Below are 21,521 nucleotides of genomic sequence, written 5' to 3'. Positions count from 1 at the left end.
AAAATGAGATGGGAATGAATGAGAGAAGCGCTGAGTGAGCCCCCTGGAAGTGTAGCAGAGTTCTTATCCCATTAAAGTGCTTGCTGGGGAGAGTGCTTGAACGCTACTCTCATTTTCCCCTGACTTTCTCGCATCTTCTTCTAGAGGTGTAAGACAGTGGATAGTGTGAGAGGTGGAGTGGTTGTATGATGTAGCAGTGTCTGCGGGGCAAGGTGTAGAGGGGTGGGAGTGAGGGAGGTAGATGTAGCGTGGGTAGGGTGAGGGAGGACGAGTGGGGGAGGGGGGGGGTGCAGGTAGTTGTGTGTGTGTGTTCCAGAAATGTTTTTGCTGGCCGGCAACCTCTTGTCTCGCTGCATTCCAGCACTTCCGCTCCTGGGTCGGTCCTCCGCCCTCACTTCCCCTTCCCCCCCATCACATCCCCCTCCCCCAACACCTCCCCCCTCCCCAAACACCCCCTCTCCCCCCAAAACACCCTCTCCCCCCAAAACACCCTCTCCTCAAACACTACCCCTCCCCCAGCACAAACTTCCCCAACACCTCCCTTCCAACAACCTCTCCCCAACCCCCAACTTTTCCTCCTCATCCACCAGGGCTGCAGGTCTTCGTCAACCTCTCCCCTCCTCCCCCCTCCCCCCCCTGTATTCTCCATTGATAGCTTTAGTTTTGCTTTATACAAGGATTGAGCATTGCGCTCTGTGTCTTACGATTGTTTGTGGGTCACCTGTCTTGCAGCTATGTGATTGTTACTCTTGGAGGGCTTGCAGGGGGAGTAGAACTCCCAGAACCCACTGCAGGTATGCTCCAGGTATACGCCAAGTATTATCGCTTTACCCTGCCCGCATCTCCGTTTATATTATGTTCTCTGGATATTTGTTTATGCCTTATGTATACTTTAACATTACTAACAGGCACAGATAACATTATTAAGAGACGAGGGGTCACAATAGCGTAGCAGAAATATGTTGACCAGACCACACACTAGAAAGTGAAGGGACGGACCGAAACGTCGTCGTCCCTTCATTTTCTAGTGTGTGGTCTAGTCAACATTAGCAGAGGTAACATTTATCAAGAGGCAGATACGCGTGTTCTTGTGTACTCGACTAGAAGTCATTCGTTGAGGTGTATTACCTCAGTTTCCTTATCTCAGGTACTGGACTCTGTATGTATGCGTGCGTGCGTGCATGCATGTGCATATTTATGTGTCCGTCCGCCCACGTGCGTGCGCGTGCTTGAATGACAGCGCGTGTTTGTGTCTGCATAAAGAGGAAGGATTCAAACACACAAAAAACGGAGCATCGCCCCAGATCGAGTTGAGTGTTGCTAGGTAATAAGGCACCACGGCGACTATTTACATCACAGGGGCACGTGCCTAACTACCATGTGTGCACACCGCTGGGGTTTGACTAAAGGCTTAAGCATTTCGAACGCACCGGGCGGTAATGAGTGATGAATGGGCGAGTGTGTGTGACGCAACACTGCGTAATATAGGGCAGTAATGACACAAGCTTTTAACCTATATTGCTAGGTGTGGGGGGAGGGGGGGGATGAGCCAGCCAGGGCTGAGCTCCGTCACAAACGTCACTTGTGTGACGTAATGCTGACAACAGCATATTAATGTGTATGGTAACTTGCTTCATGGCGTCAGTCAATCTTGGGAGACGGATGTTGATTGTGTTTACATTCGTGTGGTTGAGTAGTATGTCCCTGATGTATGCTAGTTCGTACTTTGTTTATTGAAGCCTAACATACTTCCTAAATGTGGCCGCAAAGCTTAAGGACGTGAAGCAGTGTAAACAATTCACTGTAGTCGATGTATCTCTTTGTTACTCCCGCTTGTATTCTTCAGGAGAAAGGAGGGGGAGGGGGGTATGTGCTGGTTTGTTATTTTTGAGTCTCTTGGGGATGTTTGTTTGGTAACTTTATTTATGTTCGATGCCCCATGGTACAAAGTTGTGGCGTGGGGCAGGGTGTTGGGGGAGGCGTTCCCCCCTGGGGAGGAAGGGAGAGAGGGCCCAGGGGAGAGCCGCCTCACCTGGGGATCAATACGCCCCACCACCCGCACACGCCTGCCAGACGCACAACCACCATAACCTCTTACTTCTAACTCCTCGTCGCTACCGTCTTTGTTTGTCTTTGTGAGGGAATGCTGGACATGGCGGTGGTCGTGGTCCAAGGCTGGTCAAGTATGCCGAGTGCATGCCGGAATAAAGAATGTGGATGGCCGGGGCGTACGAAATTGTTGTTATTTAAACGGCAGCGTGTGTTGAATATGTTCAGTGTGGCTGGCGGAAGGATAAGAGGAGGATCGGGTCGGTGAGGACCGCGGGGACGGGACAAGGACCCTGTTCTTGCACGTGTGCAGACGCGTGTAATCACTGCCAAACAGCGAGTGCTTAGCCCACCCTCGTGTGTCCTAGAGACTGATAACGGTGGTGTCGGTGATGGTTTAGGGAGAGAAGAGACGACGGAGAGGTTGTTAACGGGGAGTTGAGTGACCGTGTGAGGTGTTGGCCCCTGCCCGTTACAGGACAAAGACCCAATACTGTGTACACTAAACCTGCCACCATTCTCTCCACAACTCTCCCGGCCTATAAGTGTGACGCCGATCCCCCTCTCTCATGTGATCTATCCCAAGAACTGTCCCCAGACTAGCCACAAGCTATCCGAACACTGCCTCTTATAAATGATCTCCTGTTAAATGCTCAAGTCCAAGACTACGTAACTCCTAGTATATTACAAGTGAAACCTAAGTTAATATCACTGCCATTGTGTTAGAAAGTCTTCAGGGAGAAGTGTGAGAAGAGCCGTCAGTAACAGTACTGGACGCAACAGTTCCGCCAGACCAAGTGTTGATGGGTGAAGGAGTCCGCTCTGACGCTGGTAAGTGCAGTGGGTGGGTGAGGGCGGGTGTGTGGGTGCGTGTGTGTGTGTGGGTGTAGATGTGTGTGTGTGTAGCAGGTCACGTTAGCCTGGCGTACTGGGTATATATAAGAGACGCTGAGCGACCCCCGCCTGGCAAGGGTAATCCTGCTGTTGGGAACACGCGGCAACGCCGCCTTATCTCCCTCACTAGTCCCCCCCCTCCCCCTCCTCCTCCCCACCTACGCTTATCTTAAGTCGATATTTTTCTATTTATTTACTTGTGAATAGTTGAAACTCAATGGTGGCAGGGAGCCAAGATGAATGTCACGAGACGTATGACGCACTAAGGGTTAATTTGGAATGATAATAGGAGGCGAGGTGGCTGGAGGTGTCGCACGGTGCATCTGGGGCAGGAGACGTGGCACCGCCGCGCGCCATACACAAGCCCATCTTCTCCCATCGAATTTTGTTAACATGGGAGGAAAAAGAATAGGTTTTTGTTTTGGGGTGTTGTTGTGCGTGTTAGTAATGTTTATGTCTTGAGACTCGCCGGGGGGAGTAGTGCACAGCGGTGCTGCTTGCCTTTGCAGCGTGTTTATTAAGGGATTTTCCCGGGGTGGTATTTAAATGGCAGGATTTTAAGCGCGTAAAGACTGCTGGTGTAAGAAGCGACGCGCGTGGGGGTCTTGGGTACATTATTTCCAGACCTTTTCTCGCCCTAATATTCCTTCTCTCATCATTCCTGGCTGGTATCTTATTTGTTCATATTCCGCCATGGCTGCTTCTTTGTGTTACTTCATAGTCACGAGGAAATGTAGATATATATATTTATATATAGGGAAATAAAGGGATGGTTTGCGCGCGCGGAAATGTCTTAGGGTATGTCTAACGGCCGTTTTGAGCGTTTCCCTAGAGGGTAGGGTAGGCCTATGGGCCGGCTCCTCCTGGCCTCATCCTGGTGCGTGTCGCCACATCCCTCACACCCAGCTGCTAGCCTGCCCCGAGCACACACTGCGACACCCTCTTGTATGACCAGTGAGTCCACTGATTCATTACAGTTATCTTGAATGTTATGATAAGATTATTGTGATAGTTGGCATTGACCTTTTTTTATATTTGAAGGCGATACACGAATTCAAATTTAAAAGTTAAAGCTTCGTTTACAAATTCATAATGCAGGTGTTGTGTGTGGCTGTTGACGAATGATTGGCATGTGTTAGCAATATTAGGCCTAATGCTGCTAATTTATTAGGATATGTCTGATCATATTTATATTGAATTTCAATTTAGGGAGGCCTTTTTGTGTTTTTTTCGACCCGAAATGTAAAGTCTCTTGCTTTTTATTTACGTGATCAGCAAAGGAGAAATCATTCGGTTAAAGGGTTACATGAGGCTTTCTCAGAATGGTATAACGAAACCTGGAATCTGCTTTTTAATTCGTTTTTAATGTTATGTGTTGACCGAGTGATTGTATGCTATTATCTAAATATAAATAATCATCACTGTATACATATTAATGAACAGGAAAATCAGTGCATATTTGTGTTTTTAAACAATATTTATATTAGTAATGATTGTTGCTCAGTTATTTACACGAACGTGTGATCAAAAGTAGCATTATTATACCAGATGATATTATTTTAAGACTAATGAATTTTGATTAGGTTACCTGGAAATTATAAGCGCTCTATTAATCCAAGGCTAAATTTAGTTCCTGTGATCATTTAATTGAAACTAAATTTGTAAATAAGTTTTGAGGTATGAATATTGTCAGAGTATTGTTTATGTATTGTACTGGTTTTCAATTATGACAGTTGACTTGTGACCAGAAGAACTACATAATAGGGAATACAGGTCACTTTGTACTCTGAATAACACGTAATTTGTTATTTTATTGTTATTGCTACCGTGTTAATTTTATTACTTTTGTTAGATGGCATCACTAAATTTAACCTATAAAGGAACGACTCCGTCGTTGCTTTATAGGTTAAAAGTCACAAAATTTCCCCCTTTCGGTAGACCAATACAGGCTACACTTAAAGTATTAATGAATATCATCCAGTATCCAGGGGCCAGATTCACGAAAGCACTTACGCAAACACTTACAAACCTGTTCATCTTTTCTGAATCTTTGGCGGCTTTGTTTACAATTATTAAACAGTTCCGAAGCACCAGGAGGCTGTTTATAACAATACCAACAGTTGAATGGGAAGTTTTCATTCTTGTAAACTGTTTAATAAATGTAAACAAAGCCGTCAAAGATTGAGGAAAGATGTACACGTTCGTAAGTGCTTGCGTAAGTGCTTTCGTGAATCTGGCCCCTGATGTGTTGCTGGTGAACGTGAGAAATGACACATACAGTTCAGAGAGGTTCAGTGATGCACGATTTCCTCTCGTACCTTGAGTTGGATGACATCTATTTAGACCTTACGGTCTCGTCTGCAGGTTATATTACAATCGAGTCACGGTGCTTAATGTCACCACCGTATCCATGTGGTAATTTAAGATTTAGAACCAAGCACTTCGGAATAAAGTATTTGAGTTAGGTTTATGCAATCTTTTTTCATTCTCCGTTAAGTGCCTCCTTTTGTCATGGCTTATATTCAATTGCATGCATGATTAACGAGGATTTATATTTAAACGTTCATTCGTGCTTTTTTTTTTTGTTATACTGTCTGGGGAAATTGCTAGGCTACCATGCAGTGATGAGTGATTTGCTCATCTATCATCGTTTTTGTTCCTGCAGACGCAGTCTATTCATAAATAACGTTCGTGTGTGTGTTAAGTTGGTAAGCAATTGCGTGAGGAGTTAGGTGTTACCACCACCGCCTGCCCAGGGTCACTGACTCTTGGTTCCTGGCTAGACTGGTACACCCGCACGCACAATTGCCCTCGCTGCACTCCTCGGCGCGTCTTGTCACATCTAATGATCTCTCTGCCAGATTTGCATACTTGTTCTTTTTTTGTATCCCACTGCTAGTTTGTATAATATTTTTATTATTTGGTAAATTATAAAAAATACAATATCAGTATAAAGTGACTAATGTTGATGTCGAAGAATGGCGTGTTCTGGCAAGATTGGTTGGAGGGTGATCCACCGGTTTCTATAGTTGGCTCACCAGTGAATCATGCAGGTGGTAGACCGGCTTGTAAGTGGTTCATGAGCTCGGCCTTGTGACAGACGGACCTCGCACCAGAGTAACAACAAATAGAGCTCAAACAGTCCTCACCCGTCGCCTCCCCCCAACCCCACCTCAGACTGGCTACAGCTCCCTCCCACTCATCGATCTCCACGTTTTTATAAACGATAAATAATGCCCAGAGGAATAACACGAACGGACCCGCCGGAGAACTTTACATAATTTACCCCTGAAGGTAGGACAGTGGCACACATTAATATTGTAAAACCATTGCGATTACAATGACTTTACATGTTAAGTAATAAGCATGGCAGGCCCGTGCTAGTTTAAATGTATAGGCAGCAATTTGCTGCCTTGCCTAAACTTTGATGAGGACATTTCAATGATAATCTTGTTAAAAGGCGATGAAATGTGATGGATATTACTCATGAACAGTAATATTGGTTGGGTGTTAATTGCTTTGTGGACAGCGGTGTTGATTTGTCGACTGGACATAGCCTAGTCAAGCTGGTTGTCCAACGATTGGCGGATAGAGTTCAGTGGGAACCATGACGCTGAATAATTTTAATGGACCTAGTACCTAATTGACCTTTAATTGACCTAGTACCTAGCCTAGAGACTTAAATCCCAATCAAACATTTCGGTAATAAAGCATTTTCATGTTCAAATTCAATTAGTCCTCGCGTGTTGAACATAGGAATGCTTTTTATATTTATATTTGAAAACTTTAATGTGTGTTACGTAATAATTTAGGTGGATTATACTGAAGGCATGGGAGTAGCATGGGGGGAAAATGAGAGAAGTGATAGTCGACGGTCGGACAATGGTTCGGGAGGAAGACCTGCTTGGGTTACAAAACAGTGAATTACCCCTAATATGGATTTCCGGCGTATGTTGAAAGCTTAGATAGCGGTTTATTCCAGGCATATTGATTATTTAAGTGTCTAACCCGTTTTCTTTACATTAGGCTACGTTCTCATATTATATGGTCATACTGTCAGTGTACTGAGTTGTGTTACAACCTACAAATAGTTTGCTTGATTTGTATTAAGTCATCTTGAATGTTTGTGTATTTTTATAATCTTTTAAGAAAATCTTAAATGACATCTAGTAGTTTCTGCAGCTTTCAACATTTTTCCCCACTTAATAATTTAGTGTAATGGCTATTGCTCACTGTGAACAGGTCTGTGTTATTAGAAAGCAGAATGATCCCCATAAACTAATGTCAAGTAAAGTTACCGTGAGTGTAAACTGAAGAAGCTTTAAAAGGGCAAACAAACAAGCCCATTAGGTGTTGTACAGCGTGCTGACGCATTCTACCTGGACCACCAGGACCACCCCACAAAAACTAGTAACAAGGTACTCAATGCTAAGGTAAACACATGCGCGCGCAATGGGAGATAAAAAACAGATTTAACTCGGAAATTGCAGTACAGTATATTTTAGTTCACCAGCAAAATGGGAAGTAGGTTAGTAGCCTCAACATTGGCGCGCTAGGAATCGATAAGAATTAGGGAATTCGTTTTCAGGTTACTGGTGTTTGTAGCGCAAATGGGTTTAATTTTTGTATGTGGGTGAGGGAGCACTATCTGCAAAATTTATTCGCTCTCCAGTGTGTAGAAATATTAAACAAATTGTTGAATAATTATGTATAGTTGATGGCTGGCATCTTGCCTTGGCCAAGAAGTGTCATTGGCAATGTTTTATTAATAAAGGATACAGTTGCCAGCTAGAGCAACCTTGTTAGAAAATAATAAGAACAGCCCTAATACTTAAGTTGTTGCTTACCTTGTCCTATACAGGCATTGTATTTACTAAGAGCGTTCATGGTAATGACACTTTATGGACGGCATTACTACCTGTTACAACAACGGGTAAATACCTAGATGAGAACACTGTCAACAGCGGACATAACAGGACTAGTCTATACATTTAAATATCTGCACGTCTAAGTGTAAGCTCACTACAAAGAATACTAATTTTATACAGTGAACATGACCGGTAGGAACGTGGGAAACTCACCTCGGACACGCCAAACGTTTTTCAGTAATGTATTCCATATCCTCGATTATGATCAATATGAGCGGTAAAAGCGGTTTGGGACCCATGTGATGACGGTCCGGATTCCCCCCTCAGTATTATCATATGAAGCGTGGCATGTGGTACGAGGGAGGTCTGGGGGTTAGGTGGGACAGGTAGATTGTGGATCCGGTAGTGAGATAGGTGTCAGGTAAAAACCAGGTGGGTGGGAAGGTCTGTGCTGGCAGGTAGGACCCGGAGGGATGAGGGTGGTGGGGTTAGGAGAGGAGTCAGCTGGGTAGACAAGAGCCCCGTATCGTCGCTGAACCTCTCGGGCTCTTTACAAGGTGATTGTGTGAATACTCTTGGACACCAGTTTTCGCCTGACATTATTCTTAACGTATCCTTATTTTGCCATTACTAGCCGCCTGTCGTAATAGGTATAATTTCTGCGCTAAGAATTGGCATCTTTGGGAGTCTCGTTTCAAAATAAATAACATGCGCAGGTTTTCTTTTATGCGTTGTCTCTAAAACTGCAAAATTTTGATTCTTGGACACTGGTGCGCGGGCCTTAAACCTATGGCTGGCCCGGTCACTGCTAGTCGAGTACATCATTACTGTTATTATGCATGAACATTATTATAAAACACTATAAATGTTAATCTTTTGCATTTGTTGGGACTCTGTCCATTTTTTGACAGTGTCCGAGTATAGTGCACAACAATTGCAGTCTAGTACAAATTGCCTATTTTTAGTACTAATAAGATGAATTTCACAACAGCTATTAAGTAGATGACACTCTGAACAGTGAAGTTTGGTGGGGAAAAGTTATGATGTGCACTTGCCTAGTTTTGCTTGTGAGGATTGAACTTAGCTGACCTGACTCAATTTTTCACTTAACGGGTCTATAGGTATCCAATTATATTGGGTTATCAAATATATTTTAGAAACAATGGATAATGCCTCCAACGCATGTACATTTTAATGCTTTCTGTTTACCTGCCTACGATTAAGTTGAACTCCTGCAGCCTGTGGCAATTGCCTAGTGTCTTCACAGCTAGAAGACATACCCTCACAAACAGGCTGATCAGATAACTAGCGGAAACTTGTCCAGTTCTCTATTGAAATCTTCCATTGTTGTTCCAGCTACATTTCTCATATTTGTTGGCAGAAGATTTAAGTCTCAGGCTTTTGATGTTTACACCGTGTTCTCTAATTATGACTTTTAATTAAGTTTATTTTGCACTTCCTACCATATCTATGACTCAGGTATGTTGTAATTTTAATGCTCAGGTTTAGCACCTGACCTTCCGTTAGTTTCATGTATATTATGAGATATACCTCGTCTTCGTTCCAAGGAATATTCGCTCACTAATAACACACAAAAAAAATCTGGCTCATTTGGGTATTCGGTTTCCACCAGTATTTCCTAATTCACGGTAACCCATTACAAATAAACTCTCATTACTATCAACTTGCCTGAAAATATTGGACGTGGTAATTTTTCAATCCCCCGCCCTAATCTTTCGGTCTTCCAGTGACGTGATATTTAGTTCTCTAATTTCCTCCTCCCACAGTTTCCTAATATAATGACTCCTGAACTATTTTTCAATAATATCTACATTTGAAGTTATGAATAAAGTATGTTTCAATAACTTGTTGATTTAGTTTATTTCATTTTCCTACTAATATTACGATAAAAACTGCCCGAAACGCTGCGCGTACTAGTGGCTTTACAAGAGTGCAATTACTGTACTATGCTATGTGTTCTCACAAACCCAATGTACCTTCTTGTATATAAATAAATAAATAAATAAATAATATAAATAAAAAAATCTCTTAACATACGTTTGGTTTATCCATTTCTCAATGTGCGTGATATTCTTCCTCTCTCTCTCCACTCTGGGAATTCTTCTTAAGGATTTTGTCTACCGTGTCTCCTGTCTGTACTCACCTAGTTGTACTTAGAGAGACGAGCTCAACACTCGGCCCTGCCTTCCAAACGTTCTTAACTTAGTTTTCAGGTTTTAATCAAATTTAGATTTTTTTTATTCAGTTAGCTTCCATTTTTTTTTAGAATATTCCACTAAACTGGTTGGATGTCAGAAAAGGAATTTCAATGTCTCTTCAGCTGCCATAAAAAATGCCTCGTTCTGCTAAGCAATGCTGATTTGTTGGCTACTTGGCCAATTATTCGTAGGAGCTCGTATTTCGTTATGTCCTCCCCTCTCTTGCAGTTTGAGGCAGGGTGCGCAGGCCTTAAAAGGAGAGAGGGGGGAGATAGATAATAACTTTTTCAGTGTAAGTATATACGGAATGCATTAGACAATGATATGGTGGAGACTGACTGCATACAGTTTCAAATGTAGATATGAGCTCACTTAAGCTCAAGAACCTGAACACCAGTAGATTGATCGTTGAGAGGCGGGACCAAAGAGCAGGAGCTCAACCCCCTGCAAGCACAATTAGGCGAATACACACACGTACAATACATACATAATATAAAAGAGAACTGACCCGACTAAGATTAAACCTTCATTAACAGGGCTCGCCCCTCTGACATACACAGTACCGATACCACTTCACCAGTGATTGCCTATAAGGGTTTGTTGGTCATGGAGCTCGTGTATTGAGCTCCATGACCAACCATTCCCCTGCAACACTCGTGGTGCGATTTGAGCACAGTTTTTCATCAAATGTTGGTGCATGTGCTTGTGCCATGTTGAGCCTACAAGTGTGAGAGAAAACTTGAATGATCCCAATTTACTAAGAACTCTATAACCTGACCAGGATTCAATCCTGCATTGTGGGGCGAGTCCTGATAAGGTAGGTTCAAATCCTGGGCGGATCATAGTTCTTAGTGATTTATGGCCTGAGGACCAGTCAAGCTCTCTTGCTCTCTCTTCCTCGCCCAACCACTTGGGCTGGATGATAGAGCGACAGTCTTGCTTCATGCAGGACGTTCAATCCCCGACCGTCTAAGTGATTGCGCACCATTCCCTCCTCCCGTCCCACCCTTAATCCATATCCTGACCCCTTCCAAGTGCTATATAGTCGTAATGGTTTGGAGCTTTCTCCTGATAATTCCCTCTCCTCTCCCTCCTCCCTTGCCCTCGCGCTCCCTATTTCTCGCGTGCATTCAGAAGGTTTAATAAGTAACATGGACATACAAGACTTTTTTCCTTTAAGGAGCAGCAGGCATGTAGATGGCAATACAATAGTAGGGAGCCGGTCGGCCGAGCGGACAGCACACTGGGCTTGTGATCCTGTGGTCCCGGGTTCGATCCCGGGCGCCGGCGAGAAACAATGGGCAGAGTTTCTTTCACCCTATGCCCCTGATACCTAGCAGTAAAATAGGTACCTGGGAGTTAGTCAGCTGTCACGGGCTGCTTCCTGGGGGTGGAGGCCTGGTCGAGGACCGGGCCGCGGGGACACTAAAGCCCCGAAATAATATCAAGATAACACTGGCTGGTGGTGTGTGGAGTTATAAGGGAGGAGCCTAGCCTGACACGGTCAACGGTCAACCTGCTGTGGTCCGGTTTACCCGCGTGGGATATTGTACCCACTCCATTCCTCCCTCTACCACCCGCAGTTTGTGGCTTATATGCCGGAAAGTTAGGAACCACAAGTTTACAGGGTGGTTTCTGAGGCCACCGTTCCCTCATTCCACCCTGGGAAACTGATCCATCGCCCTCTCGCCCTACCTGACCCCCATCACGGTGACCAATTACCATTAGGACACGTAAACAAAGAGAGACCTTAAATCCGGTATAGGATAAAAGAAGTAATCATCTTTTCATATATAGGCCTCGTGAGGCAGCGTGTGTAATAACGGCCCGTTCTCACGAGCGTTCCCAACGTCAAGAAACTGTCGTATTGAAGTGCTCTCTCCTAACCTAACAGAGAATCAACGAACAGAAAACAGGACGCTGTCAGTTTCGCGAGCCACTACCAGTTTCTAGTACGACAGTTTTTGGTGCTAGATAAAGTACACGTCAAAATGCAACCTAGTGTTAGGAGGCCGGGTTGGTAACACTGCACGTGTGGCTTCACCAACATCTAACCCGTGGTTGATGGCTTGGAACACAAAATACCAAGTCATCCACTCCGTAATTTGTATTGTTTTTGTTTTTATCTCTTGGTCATAAATTGCTATGCAATTTGTTAAATATATAGAAGTAATAATATTAGATAACCAGTCATGGGACGCAAATAAATCACGGCTAGAAAATCAAAATCTTTTACTTAAACCCCCCCCCCCCTCTATGCTACGCCTCCACCCCCCCCCCTCCCTCTATGCTACGCCTCCACCCCCCCCCCCCCCCCCCCACCCTTCAACAACCGCGACACCCCTGCCTTCCCCAACGAGATCTCCACCCCTTCTTGGAAACTTGGAATTGTTCTGTTACCATGTACGTGGACCTGGAGAGGGTTCCGGGAGTTCTACTCTTGTGATAACTTGGTCCAACAGGCCAAGAGCTTGGAGTGGCTCGCAGGCCCACATATCCACTGCAGCCCGCTTGGTCCAGCACTTCTTGCAGGAACTAGTCTAACTGCTTCTTGAAGTCCACCTTTATTCGGTAATATTTCTTATGCTTGCTGGGAGAGTATCAAACAGCCGTGGACCTCTGATGTTCATACAGTGTTTCTAGTTGTGCATATGGCACCTCTGCTCCTCACTTGTTCGATTCTGTATTTCCTTCCGTATCTTTCCCGCCAATATGTAATTTTATTGTGCAAATTTACACACCCTTTGCGATGCCTCCACCTCTTTCCACAACCTCTATGACGCCTCACCCCTTCCAGTCTTAACTTTTAACTTTACAATTTCTACAATATCCACCGTTACTATTCTACCTCACTTTCGCGGACCCGGAAAGACATTCTTCACAAATTAATGCCCGTGTACATTCATTCCAGCCAGGCTTTCCCACTAGAGTGATCCAGGTGCTAGGAGAAAACCTCCCTGTGTCGTGGAATACAGAGCATGGGTTGTACCTATAAATTAATTGCTGTTGTTGTTGTTGTTATAGATTCAGCTACTCGGAACAAGCTCCAAGTAGCACGGGCTATGGTGAGCCCGTAATTTACCTGGCACAGGAGCGGGGCAAGTAGAACGGGCTATGGTGGCCCGTAGTGGACTTACCTGGCACGATTAATTGCTTATTGCAGCTGAGTACCGATGACGTACAGCAGCCTCGTCTGGAGCATTGTGCAGTTTTCCATATTCCTTGTGGGTTAACAAGTCAGCTGAACCCCATTGGCGAGGATGTTGAGTGAGCCATCGGGTTGGACGGCGAGGATGATGGATGTGAGACAAAGTTGTGGTGATGGGTGAGAGCCAGCAGGATGTGTGGTCGAGGGTGATGGGCGGGTGAACCGTGGGCTTGTCGAGTGAGAGGACATGCACCTTGCGCCTGACTGGTGGTTGTCTTGAAGATAATGGTGGTGCCCGGAGGGGTTGCTTGGAGGTGATGCAGCCTGCTCATGTGATTAGGCTAGGATAGACAGACCAGGTATTCTCTTGCAAACTAAACTTTTTTGTTCTGAATCATGTCTGTTAGGTTAGAGGATTTTTCGACAAGTTTAGAATAAATTTACACTATTAATCTCTGATGTTTATCTTGGGTAGGCTAGGCTAGGTTATTCAAACCACAAGTTTGCCGCATTTCCCTATACATGCTATGGGAACCCTGTTATGGGTATTTAAACATCTCGTAACCTATTTTTGTGTGCACACCAGTCTTGACAGTGTAATTACTGTGCTAAAGTCACTCTTCCTGCGTGGCTGCTGCTTTTTGAATTGTTGTAAACAACCTTCAACAAATACATCAAACAACAAAATATCATGGGTAATGCTACTTGTAATAGTCTATGTTTTGTCTTGCAGTAGATTTATTTGAGTCTTACAAACTTTTCATTAGTGATCCTCGAGTGTGTGGGCGTCTGTGATGTATAACCTGGCCTTGGTTGCCGCTTACTAAGATGTGAGGCTGCTGTTGCTGGCCAGCATTATTTGCAGGGATGCTTCACTTGTCTCGGAAGTGATAAGTTATGATTACATGCTGTGTTGACTAGTTTTTAACCATGAAGTTATTCCTTGGTACTGAATGGCATATTTACATTTAATTATTGTCCAGTAGCATGGAAGATGTCCGGGATTATTGGTAGTTGGGCTAATAGTGAAATGAGCTTATGCATTCAGATTTGCTCATTTTCAAGTATTTACAGGAAAAAAACAAAAGTCATCCAGGCACCATTGCATGTGTTTTACAGCAGAAAAATTAATGTTTTATTTGGTGTGCGGGAGAGAGAAGGAACATACTTGACCTTACATCCGGTTGCTTTCTCGCAAGACTTGTCCGGTGTCGCAGTTTCCGCTGGCCGCAGCACACTTCCGCCACCCACACCTAACAGTTCTCACATTCCCCATCCTCCTGCTAAATCCTCATCCCCCACGCCAAGCCCTTTCATTTATGCTCTTTTCTTAGCCGCTATGTTAATACGTGTGAAAGTTTCTATCATGCGTATTGTCTACGGCTTAGTGTAGTGGAAGTTTATTGGGTAGTTATAGAATTGTGCAGTGGAAGTTTGGCTGCCAGAATTAAATTTTTGATGTATGAGTTTTAATTAACTAATACCTCGCACACCATTAATTAGGTGACTGAATTAATACCTGTCTTTTGTGTTTCTCTCTCTCCCACCATCGCTCTCCCTAGTACACGCACACATCAAACAACGCACTTACAACGATATTTTAACTATCGTTACTTTAATGCAAGATTGTAACAACATTGTGTCTGATGACCAGATGAAATATCTCTTGAAATATCCGTGGAAAACAAAACCACCATTTCATATGTTAAAGGTGTCTTTGATTGTCGCAGTAGCAGCCAATTCTTATTGAAAGGGAATGGTGAAGGGTCCAACAGACCGCAGAATGGCTCTTCATATGATCACAAATCACAATGGGAAGCAAATAAGTTGACATAAATATGACCTGCTCCATATGGCTGGCTAATTATAGCCTACTGTAGCGTTCCTTTGATTTTAATATTAATTATTTGTTTTCCCGAATGGCACTTTGCTTTGTATCGGTTTGTTAGTTGCTCTATTGTAACTTGTACGACATTCAGAATGGGCCAACGTGTGAAGTTTTGCGTTGTTGTTGTTGTTGTAGATTCGCTACCTGGAACAAAAAGTTCCAAGTAGCACGGGCTATGGTGAGCCCGAGAAGTTTTGCATTAGGTAGCAACATACTTTACCTGGGCCAGCACAGGATATCCTGTGGCCGTGGTGCCACCTGCTGGCAGATAGTGCATCCTGTCTACCCAGAATTTCGGTGAAAACTCGGCCAGCTTTCAAATTTGTCCACATTCTTAACCGTTGCGTGTTCATTGTTTTTATGAATTAGGCAAGTATTGAGTGAATAAACATTTAATTGTGTTGTTAATGATCCCGATGCTTTGATGACGAGACCTTACCCTGAGGTTACTTTGAGGTTACCTTGATTTCGGGGCTCAGTAACGAGGCGGCCCGGTCGTCGACCAGGCCTTCTCGTTGCTGAACTGGTCAACCAGGCTGTTGGACGCGGCTGCTCGCAGCCTATGTATGAGTCACGTGATCATAGGCTAGTAGTTAAATACACAACTGCATAATTTTATTTCGAAAGATGTTCCTAATATTGTATAAATTTTTAATAATTCAGAAAATACGTAAGATGTGTATTTTTATATTTGAATTAACGAAGAGTGCATCTTTAAGTTACCTTGGCAGAAGGGTGCGTATCTGCGCTAAGATCTAATTGAGAACGCGTTCATAATAGGCACGTCGTTATTTGGTGAATATAAAATAATACCGTATAAAACAACGATTAAATGTGCCAACGCGAGTTGAGTAATAAAAATTAGTCTTTTAAACGTTGGTTTAGTTAGAGGTTGACTGTGGTGTAGCGAGCGGCCGCTTACCGGGAAGCGAGGTGGCCTAGTAGGAAGCAGTTTGGGGGTGGGGCAACCCGCCGGAACCACCTGGCAGGTGAATCACCCCCCTCTTCCACAACCAGCATCTCTCTTCTCCCACCACCGCTTACTACTACCATCTCGCCACTCGTGCCTGTTGCTTCGCTCTCCCGCTGCCCCAGTAAGTCCGTAATTTGTTATTGTCTTTAATTCATTCCCGGTGTACGCCCTGTCCATCCTGCGAATAGTAGTACAAAAGTTTAGAGGCGCATAATGGGGTCAAGACCCAAACTACCGTATTCGTTTATCTAAGCAGGTTAGGGAATTGATGAAATAGTTAAGTAGTTTAACATAATAATAGGTCAGTGCACGTAGGCCAGTAGTTGAGCTAAGGAATACTATTTATCTACAGTACAAACCAGAGCGCTGTCCACTCTGCTGTGAGCACCTGTATTGTGTCACTTAGTGTTGAGATTTGTCGACATCAGCAGCGGACCTCCCAAAATGTAATGCCAACAGCATTTGGTGTTCCTAGGCGATCCCCCATCCAAATACTAACCAAACCCAACGTTGCTTAACTTCCCTGATTGGATGAGAAGCTGTGTTCTGATTGGATGAGAAGCTGTGTTCTCAATGTGCTCACCTAGTTATGCTCGCGGGTGTTGAGCTTCGGCTCTTTGGTCCTACCTCTCGACTGTTAGTCAATTGGTGTACAGGTTCCTGATTCTATTGGGCTCTTATCATATCTACATTTGAAACTGGGATTGGAGTCTGTCTCCACCACATCACTTCCTAATCCATTCTATTTGTTTACCCTGACACTGAAAAAAATTCTTTCTGTCTCTGTGGCTCATTTGAGTACTAAGTTTCCACTTCTGTGCCCTTGTTCCTGTTCTAAAATAGTTTGTCTATGTCCATACTGTTAATTCCTCTGAGAATTTTATAAGGGGTGATCATGTCTCCACTAACTCTTCTGTTTTCCAGGGACATGAGGTTTAATTCACGTAGCCTTTCCTTATAACTCGTTCCTCTTGGTTTGGGGACTGTTCAGGTGGCATACATCTAAACCTTCTCCCAAATTGTACCTCTGATTCTTCTTTGAATCTTCCAACTTTGCTGTGTGTTTAACTAGGTATCGACTCCAGACTGGAGCTGCACACTCCAGGATTGGTCTAACATACAGTATGTGGTATACACGGTTCTGAATGATTCCATACACAGGTTTCTAAAGGCAGTTCTTATGTTGGCCAATTTGCATACGCTACTGACAATATCCCATTGATGTGGGCTTCTGGGGACAGGTTTGATGTGTCTAATGTTTGGTGTTTTTCTCTACTTCACTCTTGAAGGATTTCACCTCCCAAATGGTATCCTGTGCTTGTCCTCCCTTCACTTAATTTCATTACTTTACACTTGAGTTAAATTTTAGTAGCCATTTTGTAGACCATTCCTCCAGTTTGTCCAGGTTGTCTAGTAGTCTCTGTATTTTCCTTTGTCTTGATGCTTCTCCTAATTTTCGCATCATCAGCGAACATGAAACTCGTTTACAAATGAGAAGAATGAGTCTGTACCTCTGAAATATCATATAAAAAAAGATATGAAATGGGATGGGTCCAAGTACGGAGTTCTTTGGAATTCCAGTGATGATATTCCATCCCATCATCATCATATCTGCACCCCTGTGGTTATCCATTCTTCCAGTCTCTTTCCGTAGTTGAAGTTGCCCATGATTAAAAAGTCTGGGTCCATTCCTGCAGGCAACTGAAGCTGTTGTCTCATTATATTAATGGTTACCTAATGGTAATGGTTACCTAATGTAACGATGGAACCAAGAATAGAAAATGGGGCATTGTCAATTTTGCTAGCCACTATGATTTTTAGTATGCAAGTTTTTTTTTTGGCCTTAGGGCATTTATACATCATACAATGTATTGTTAAAGAGTACAGGTTGTACAGTGTTTGTTTTTGTGCATGTGTGTTTGTGTGTGTGTGTGTGTGTGTGTATGTGTGGGGGGGGGGGGGTCTGCCATCTGCCTATCCAGGAGGCCTGGTCGACGACCGGGCCGCGGGGACGCTGAGCCCCGGAAGCACCTCAAGGTAGCCATCCATCCAACCATCTCAACCACTTCAAACCAAACCTACTCCTGCACTCACCAATCCTATTCCCTCCATCCAATCATGCCACTAAACCCAACATTGGTCACATATCCCCTCCCCCTTTTCCCCCACACTCATCTAGTGCCCCCCTGCATGACACCTGCCTAATTGGGCATGTAAAAGTTGTATGTATGCTCTTTGGTGTTGCCTTGCTACCATAGTCTTCCTGAATTGGCTCCTTCTTTTGGTAATTACTTTGGTCTTGCCTCGCAACCTATGTTTTAAATACAATATGCTGTTTATATATCTTATGTATGTTGTAATATTTTGTACTATGCAGGGAGGTATTCATTTCTCCTAAAGTGCACACATGGTACTGTTCTAAGTTTTTTCAACCTGAACATGGTTGACATTTTGAGAATGTAAGACATCGTGACCTGAAATACTCTAAAGACTGGGTTGTTGCATAAAATACTTTGATTTTCTTTGTTTTAAGTTGGTGATTTTCTTTAGGGAGTTCATTTATGCTGCTTGGCACAGGCATGGAATCCACACCTTGTGAAGTACACACACAAATTAAAAAGGTGCATAGGTACGCATAAAGGCAAGTTGTAACACCACTATAAAATGTAAACTATATAATACAGTATATGTACTACTTATACTGAGCAACACTTCCTATCGGTTGCACTTGGTAACACTGTTATTGAACACCGTAATATGAGCTGACATATGATGGTTACACCGGAACCAAAAGGTACACTTCCAACAAGGAAATGCTACACAGGATTAAAAACGCTGCCACCATCTGCCTTGTTCATTAACTATAATCAAGCAACGAGGCAAGAAACATTGCTAGACTTGGAGAGTCCTCTTTCTTTAACTGTCAATAATTATGGGACGGTTGTTAGCAAATTATATCAGAAGGTATGGGGATTCAACAATTGATACAGATGGGAAGTTTAACATGAGTTTATTGAGAACAAATTATGCTTTTCACCACTATAAAATCCTACTTTAACACTGGCAAAACTGGCAATTGTTACGGGATCCAGACATGGAAAACGTATCAAAGATCACACACATTACCTTAATTAAGACCACTCTCTGCCTCTCAGTCGGGTGGATTCAATCTGTTTCCTGAGGCTTGCCTGATGACCTGCAGCCTCACACTCCTCCGACTCCTTCAGCACTCTCTCTTTCTCCTAACTATCATACAGGGGTATATATACAACTGAATCAGAAGGGGGGGGCATTTTACACTGTTGTGGGAAAGTCTGGTGTGGACCTGTTCTCAGCTGATTCAGCCAACTCAAAAAATGTTGGTCAGCACATCAGGGCATCAGCTTCCCATGATGTACAAAAAAGCAATCAAGATGTATCATTAAGTTGTTTGCTAAGACTATCAGGATTACTCATAAACAGGAACAAGCTGACTAGGGTGGAGCCAGAAAATATTTCAGTTAACTCTAGCTGAATCTGAGGTCACAGTCTGATCTTACCAGGACGTTCCTATGGTGAGTCATGGGTGTACTCTCCAGGCGTTACAAAGTGCTGCACATGTAATTGAAGTAAAATGACTCTACTATAATGAAAGATTAAAGACATTTAATATAAGATAGGAGTAGAGGGAATATGTTGACAATGTACAGGATATTAAGAGAAATTGAGAGACTAGACAAAGGAACTAATCATACTTTGTATGTACACTTCAATAAGTGGAATGTACTAAAAGATGAGGGTATGGCAGCCATCTTCATCCACAAGTTCAAAAGCAGACAACACACAGAAGTAAAAGTCATTGTCTGCATTTAAAATTGGACTGGGTACAAATAGGTAAGTGGGTTGTAAAATGGTAGAGCTTCACGACAGGTAGTCCTCATGGGTAACCACAACACCTGGACACTTTACATCGGTTCCTTTGCATCCAGAAATATACCACAATGTCTTGTTTTGGTGTAGCATTATGTATTGCCTCAAGTTTCATTACTAAAATTTGTTGTCTTTATTTTCAGGGCTATCAAAGCATTTCAACAAGTATTGTACATTGAACCTGGATTTGGCCGAGCCAATGAAGTTCATCTCCGCTTGGGGTTAATGTTCAAAGTCCAGAGTGACTATGAATCATCACTTAAACACTTCCAGTCAGCATTAATTGATGTTGGTCCAGCATCATTTTCTAAACTTGAAAGTAAGTGTTTAGAAGGCATTTTTAAAATATTTGTCTGTGGTGGAAGTACAGTATATTGCACACACTATGTATATAAATTAGCTCTGTAAATAGTGTAATGTAAAGTTTGTCATCTGTGTTGGGGTTGTTGAGCCTGCAATTTTATAGTTTTGGACATTTTTGCTTATTTCTTTGTAGAGAAAAAAACCATTGTGCTACAGTATTAGTCTATAAGTTCAGTATTCAGGAGAACCAAACTCTGGATAAACAAAATTTTAAACGGTATATATATTTGTAGGCTGCTTAAAAATATAGTATGAAATTGTTCCGAGATATTCTGTTAGTTTTGTAATATTGCATACACACTGTGCAGTACTGTGCATGTACTTTTGCCTAAATTCTAAGTACATATCAAGACTGAATTGCTCATAAAACATGTTTTGGTAAATTTTTTCACATTGATAAGCCTGTGCAAATGGGTACTGCATACACACAACATATGTATTGAAATGTAAAAATGTGTTACATGTAATTACAGTACATAAATTTCATAAGTACTCTTTAAATTAATTTTGCACCAAACATGTTATTTAAACTCCATTCAGTTTGTATCACAATGAAAATTCATTATTGTATTCTCAGTTTTTTTTTTTATTTACAGTCCAGTTCCATGTAGCTCATTTGTACGAGCTTCAAAACAAACACAGAGCTGCTCGAGAAGCATACGAGAACCTGCTAAAAGAGACGGACCTTCCTAACCACCTTCGTGCCGACATTCAGCGCCAGCTGGGATGGATGTACCATACTGTTGAAAGTTTGGGAGAGAAGTCATACCGGGAACTGACCGCTGTACAGTATTTACAAAAGTCTATTGAGGCTGACCCTAAGAGTGGGCAAAGCTTGTACCTGCTTGGTCGCTGTTACTCTGCCCTTGGAAAAGTGCACGATGCATTTATAGCTTATAGAAACTCTGTTGACAAGTGTGAGGGTAATGCTGATACTTGGTGTTCTATAGGGTAAGTTTATTAAATACATTTATAGCCATGCATGGAAAATTTAGCTAATGACTAAAGGCCTTACAAGTCAATATGATGACTAGTAGTTTTGAAGATCCATATCTGGGAGTCCAGTTCCTATCATTGCTCATTTTAATTTAAAATTGTTTTGGTTCACTTGTAACTTTCTGGGGGAGGACTTCCTCAGTGTTAGGTCAATCTTCAATCACTATGCTCCTTACCTCTGTGAAAGGGCTAGTCTGGCCCTGACTCAGAAGGT

At 43.0% G+C, this 21,521-nt stretch overlaps 1 protein-coding gene across 2 annotated transcripts in view; it reads left to right on the top strand.

The window, feature by feature from the left end:
• Positions 1-2,270: 2,270 nt before the first annotated feature.
• The window catches only part of Utx (Utx histone demethylase), a 33,569-nt gene continuing 14,318 nt past the window's right edge, over positions 2,271-21,521 (top strand). The window contains exons 1-3 of one of the 2 annotated variants that reach the window (XM_045764261.2): positions 2,271-2,880; positions 20,092-20,267; positions 20,908-21,262. In XM_045764261.2, the coding sequence (XP_045620217.2) occupies positions 20,174-20,267; positions 20,908-21,262 (449 nt within the window). In that variant the 5' untranslated portion in view covers positions 2,271-2,880; positions 20,092-20,173. Of the gene's footprint in view, positions 2,881-6,098; positions 6,238-20,091; positions 20,268-20,907; positions 21,263-21,521 lie in introns of those variants that run through there. The other variant, XM_045764263.2, reaches the window with a different exon arrangement.

The sequence above is a fragment of the Procambarus clarkii genome, chromosome 75, assembly GCF_040958095.1.
Source record: "Procambarus clarkii isolate CNS0578487 chromosome 75, FALCON_Pclarkii_2.0, whole genome shotgun sequence".
Classification (NCBI taxonomy): domain Eukaryota; kingdom Metazoa; phylum Arthropoda; class Malacostraca; order Decapoda; family Cambaridae; genus Procambarus; species Procambarus clarkii.
The sequence above is the reverse complement of the archived record's forward strand: the minus strand, read 5'-3'. Positions and strand labels throughout refer to the sequence as shown.